Genomic DNA, 6,200 nt, shown 5'->3' with positions numbered 1-6,200 from the left:
GGAAGAGAACTACCTGTAAGGACTGCACTCAACTTCACGTCGCTTTATGTTCTGAGATGAGACGTTCTATGACTGTGTATTATTAGCATGGTGGCAATATGCAGACAGTCAAACAATGCTTGACCATTTTTTTTCCTGTCATACAAAGGAGGGCTTTGGTAACAATAATTGCACAGGCACAGAGTTCTGATGTTTGTCATTGTTACTGGCAGAAAACAGGTCTATTGGCAGAATATAAATCCTACACTAAAGTTATGTCCAGATCACGCATGGTTAGCTTGTAACTACCTACTGAAACATTAATATCTGACACTAAGTATAGAAACTTGATGAACTCCTTGCTTTTCTAGGACATGCAAGAGTCATACTCTAAAGACGTGCACTGCTGCTTCCAAAGTATCAGGAGCACTAGCACGGAAGACTATCTAGTGTTTATGATTCATAGAACAGACCTGTAACACTACCTCACTTGGAAAGTGACATTTGGAGACCACATTCCCTGCATCTATAGGTGATTCAAGACAGCTTAAATAAACACCTATTTGACCAGCATTTTTCTGAAGTGAAGACACACATTCTATGTATCCCTGGAATCCAGATACTAAACTACCTCTGTAATGCTTCCTGCACTACTGCAACTACCAAAGACCTTGGATATCAGTAGAAATAACAGCACATAAAGCTCTTCCAGAGCCACTAATGGAATCTCTCTGCTTATTTGCAGGCAGAATGATTGAAAAGACACAGTTATCTGGGTGGCTTCACAATTCCTTTTTTTTTTTTAAAGAAGGAATATCAATCAGGATCAAAGCACAAGTGAGCCTTCCCACACACATTTGGTTCCATCATCCAGCTGTCAACAATGTGTCTATCACAGCTCTTGAAGTGACTAGAAGTGGCCATTAACAGGTTAGCATAAATTGGCAATTTATTCACTGAAGATTTAGTATACCATTTCCCTTCCATTTTCTGTTTCTCAGGTATTGGCTTTGCAAGCCTGTAGTGAAATACCCAAAGGTCAAAAACACTATCATTTTCTTCAATTTACAGAGATAAGATCTCTTGTTGGACTCAGGAAAACATGCATGACAAATGTGCTAGCACAGGCTGACTTGCTCCATCCAGCAACAAGTTTTAGTATATGGCACAAAGATCCTATAAAATTTGTAAGTTGAGCACATACTTCATGTCCTGTGATATGCATGAGACCAGAAACAGCAGCTGCAATGGAGTCATATCCACCTCTCTGAACCATTGGACCAGTCTGGCCATAACCTAGAACAGAAAGAGAACAACTGGTAATTCAACCAAGGGCAAGAAAAACACATATTACTATTTTAGTACAAAAATGAACCAAATAGTTTTTCTTATCAGCTTTTGTCTACAAGTTGTCCAGATTGTACAACCAACAAATGCTATTGTATTCTATTTATTCCTGCACGTTTTTAAGAGCAAATGGTTGGGATTTATCCTGTGTGGGTTGATGATGTGTTTGATCTTAATTCTAGATAGACTCTTGGCCTCATCCTGGTTTCATTCACTTTGGATAGAATTCCTTGTTTAATTTTCTGGGTCAGCTGAGGTGGGATTCAGATTTCATTTCAGAGGCTCTACGGTATCTCTACAGGCCTCCAACTGCTGTCCAAGAAAGACCCTGTTGCCTGTGTTATACCTCCACTCTGCCATAAAGATATCTTGAATACCACAAACGATACTAAAATCATGACACTAGTTTAGACACATGACTTGTTCCCCCCTTATTTCTCTTTATTTTACATCTAAACAGAGCTACCTTTAAAATAAAACAGTTTACAACAGAGGGCAAGGCTGTCCCTTTAGCAAGTACACACAATCTTTTTGCCAAGAGTTATCAACAATGAAATGCAAAGTACAAAGAGCTTTTATGGAATTACATAAACACAATGTTGTTCAGCTATAGAATTTACAGCTGTAGCTGGAAGGATAATCTCTTTTTTTACCTCTGCTTTAACTCATCATGTTCTTCCAACAATCATGTTCTTCCAACAACAACCACAAAATCTTCCAGATGAGGAGGTCTTGCAGGATCAACAGAACAGGATACAAATTTAAGTATCAATTCTATTCCCCTGCCAGAGATTACTGCCTGTCAATTACAGTATAGCCTAATAATTTAGGGCTGAAATTGGAGGCAGCTAATGCACTGGACCTGTACAGTGTAACAACCTTAAGTGGTCAAAGAGACAAGTCTGGGTTTCTTTTATGGAACCAGTGACAAGCCACACAGAGAGAAGTCATCAACAGGGAAGGAGCAACATGTTTGATTGCCATTATTAGAACTAATAGAAACTGTCAGAGCCCTTAAGAATCAGATGTAAGAGTCTCTCCTCCTCAAATAGGTAGCAAATGCAAAAACTATTCTCATACTTCCTTTTCCCTTTTCACTTTTAAGACAATGTTTCCATATTACTCTTAACTGTGAGAGCAGTATCAAAATAAAAATATATCAACGTATACTGCAAGATAAAAACCTCCTGAATCTCCTAAATTCCTTTTAATTCTTCTTCCAGAATAATCTTCTTTATATACAGACAGTGTTTGCTAGGTGTGGCAGATATGCTGGATCCACCCAAAAATGCTCTGAAAGGCTCTATCTAGGCATATACCATTCCCTCATTGGAATGAATAGTAGCATTTAAACTATTTAAATGTGTGAGGCCACTTAAAAAAACAAAATCTTGCTCAATTTAAAAAAAAACAAACAACCTCAAAGCAACTTTAATAGAATAGTGAAAAGCATATTGAAGTAAGTGAGGAACTATGCACTGGCCTCAATTATTAACAAAGAAAACGCATCTGCTCACACAAATGTTTCCATAAAGAGAAAACATCTGAAAATTTAGCATTGAGTATGCAGACAGAAGAACTACAAGATTCTTTGCAATGCTTTTCTGGTAAGGACATGCACGTATCCCTCAAACTCTACATTCAGGAAAGGTGACAGGCAACAAGTCATTCATTTTTCTAGTGGTATTTTAGAAATACAATTTCTTAAGTCCTTTTCACACTCTGGTTTCACAGCCTGGTTTCAAAATGAAAATTATTATATAATAGCTTTCTGGTTAAAATTAGAGGTTCTGAGTAGTTTTTAATTAGTTTTCACAAACCATAACAGATTACAAAGGATCTGAATTCTGAATTTACAAAGCTAGTGTGGGGACAAAATCTGTTGTCATTGGAAATGGTTTGGCCCTAGAATGATGGGAATATAGAATTCCTGGAAGAAGAGGTAGCCATCTCTCACTACTGGACTGGCCACTAAATGATGGACAGACGCTCTCTATTAACCACTCTCCCCTCCCCAGGCAGGAAGAGAAAGAGAATAAGGGAGAGAGGCCTAACAGATTTAATTAAACAATAACAATAATACTACAGGATAATAACGTAAATAGGAAAATAACTACAAATATGTACAAATATACATATGAAACCAATATAAAACCCTCCCTGCAACACCCCCTCAATGATGATTACATCACCAGAGGCTCTGCGGAGCAGGGCACTGGAAAAGTCCCAGTCCGGACGCAGCAGCAGGTGGGAGCAGAATTCAGGAACTGGATTCAGGAACACAAGGATCAGGATCGGAGGCAGATGAACTAGCAGGGTTCTTCTTGGACTTTGGCCATTGCAGGAGAAAAAAAGGATCAGAGGGTAGACAAGGGGAGGATCAAGACCTTGTGATCCCTCAGCTTTATACTGAATATGACATATGTGGGATGGAATAACTATTTGGTCAGTTTTGGATGATCTGTCCTGTCCACTCCTCCCGACAGGTGCAGATACAGCACCCATGGTGAGACAGTGGCCTTGTCATGTTTACATAACATACAAGCATTACCACTTGTAGAAGTGAACACTGTCTGGTAAAACATGCCATTAGTTTCAGCAAGTACAGCCACTTAGAAGAGACTGAGCTGAAAAGTAAAGTCACTAAATAGAAAATTAGTTAGCTCAAACCATCTAACTGTAAGAGTTAAGTGACAAATAGCTATTTCTAAAAATGAAAGAGCTCATTATCCAGACAAAAGTCAAAGGTTGAATATTATTATTATTATTATTACTGTAAACCACACAGGTCAATGGAGCAACCATGCACATGTTTTAGAAATAGCTAAAAAAAAAAAAAGCAGCTTGAAGGAGAGCACAAAATTACATTTCATCACAGAAATTTTTCAGCCTGGCGCACAGATCTCACCATAACTCTAATATATACACATACATATATGTATGTGTGTGTATAAATAAAAATATATTAAACAATTTCCTAAAGATCTAAAAATGCCACACAACATTCATGTTTGTGCAAATACCCTGCATTCTCTCACACTTGAATTCAGCATGCAAAAGCACAGATTTGCAATCACACATGCTTAACCCTAGCCATAGGTTCCTGTTTAGTATAGCATAGGTAGTGACTTATCCAGTTTAGACACAACAGAAAATACTTTAGGCTAAAAAGATACTCCTTGCTGAATACAGAAAAAGTACGACTTCACATCGATGGTCTCTGAAGATGAAAAAAGGCATCCGATTACACTCTTGCTCTGAACTGCCCTCCAGTGGAGTTAACCTCCTTAACTACAGCCGATATTTAAATAGTCGCTACCAGTAGAGAATTTTAGTCCTTGACAAAAGAATTTAAAACTTAATTTAATAATTCTGAGAGGTTTAGGAAATCATTTCAGTTGGACAGGTTGCTGCATAGATGCCTAATCTCATGTAAAGCTTTAGATTTGTGTAAAACAGAATCTGGAAATAATGAAAGTAAGTTGGATCTCCCCTAAATCCCTATTCCACTCCCAAAATCCCTATTCTACACCTTGCACTAGGAAGACACCATTTATTCTGATACCTGCCACATTCTCATGTACCTAAATCTCAAAATGGTTGCAGTATGACCTGTTTTGCTCTACTGCAAAAATGTACATCAGTTTCATAATCAAACTGGTTAAAAGACACAATAACTCCCAACCAGATGTCCAAAGGCCTCCTAAAAATGGTCATTGTCAAAGCATTATTTAATTTGCACAGCAAGCACTTCAAACCATCAGAAACACAAACCCTAGCTGTCCACCAAAGGACTATTTGCTTATTCAGCATAGTCACTTCCACCTAAAGCTTCTTGTTCCTGTCCTGACCCTGCAACCAAGCCTATCTTCTACTTAAGAAAGTGTACCTTTATGGTCTTAACCTTTTTTGTGAGCAAGAAAAATGAACTGGGTATGAGACAAGCATGAAAGAACAACTTGCACTGGCTACTCTGTATCAGCTTAAGGGAAACACCAGCCTTTATGGTAGGCATTTACAAAGTGAACACCACAGCTTTAATACGGAAATCCTGTATCCCTCACAATTTCCAATCCTGTATCCTTATCTCAGACAAAAAAGGCGAAAGTGACATTACTGGATATATTTAGGATCACCTGTTTTTCAGAACTTTCCAAATAGCTAAAGATAAAATTGCAGCTGAAATCTTTGAAAGAATATTCTTAATTAAGATCTCCACCATCTCTCTTCGTTAGTCTGCAGCGTAGCATACAGTGTATGAATATTCAAAATGAGACATGCTTAATGTCACACAAAAAGGGCATGTCTCTGTTCCTGTATCTATTTTTTTCATATCTGGGGGAATATGAAAAGGTTTCGTAAAATAAAGCAGCTAATATGGAATAATGCAGCTCACAGTTGTTCTAAAAAAGCCTCCAGCTGTTTGATGGCAAAATCCTTGACACAGAGCAAAACAAGATGACTCAAGATGCCTAAAAAAAAATATTTATCTAGCATCACTGAAAGAGAATCATATGAAGATAAACCATACATTATAATAGCACTAAGATCCTCATCACTAGCTGGTGGCATTAGAGAGATAACTTCATGCAAGACACTAATAGCAATTGATTGAAGATTCATTTGGTAAAATGAATTGAAACAAATTTCCTGTAAATATTGGCATATATATACACCAATATACCCATTCCAATTAAAACAAAGAGTGAGACTGCTGCTGTTATCAGAGTAAATTACACCATCATTAATACATCACGATTCCTAACAAAGGTAAGGATGGAAAGTATTTCTTTCCTCTATATTTTTCTGGTTGGATCAGAGAGACTTAGTAAAATAAAGACTCTCTTCAACAGGAAACAGATCTTAGCTACTTC

The 6,200-nt window shown here is 37.5% G+C and overlaps 1 protein-coding gene across 1 annotated transcript in view; it reads right to left on the bottom strand.

Moving 5' to 3' along the window:
• The window catches only part of LOC104537493 (succinate--hydroxymethylglutarate CoA-transferase-like), a gene marked incomplete at its 3' end in the record, with an annotated part of 55,982 nt that overhangs the window by 21,750 nt on the left and 28,032 nt on the right, over positions 1-6,200 (bottom strand). The window contains exon 6 of the mRNA XM_010180394.1: positions 1,184-1,275. Coding sequence (XP_010178696.1) covers positions 1,184-1,275 — 92 coding nt within the window. The remainder of the gene's footprint in view (positions 1-1,183; positions 1,276-6,200) is intronic.

Source organism: Mesitornis unicolor, unplaced genomic scaffold (genome assembly GCF_000695765.1).
Source record: "Mesitornis unicolor isolate BGI_N332 unplaced genomic scaffold, ASM69576v1 scaffold6763, whole genome shotgun sequence".
NCBI lineage: Eukaryota > Metazoa > Chordata > Aves > Mesitornithiformes > Mesitornithidae > Mesitornis > Mesitornis unicolor.
Note: the sequence above shows the minus strand (reverse complement) of the source record. Positions and strands in the feature narration are given on the sequence as shown.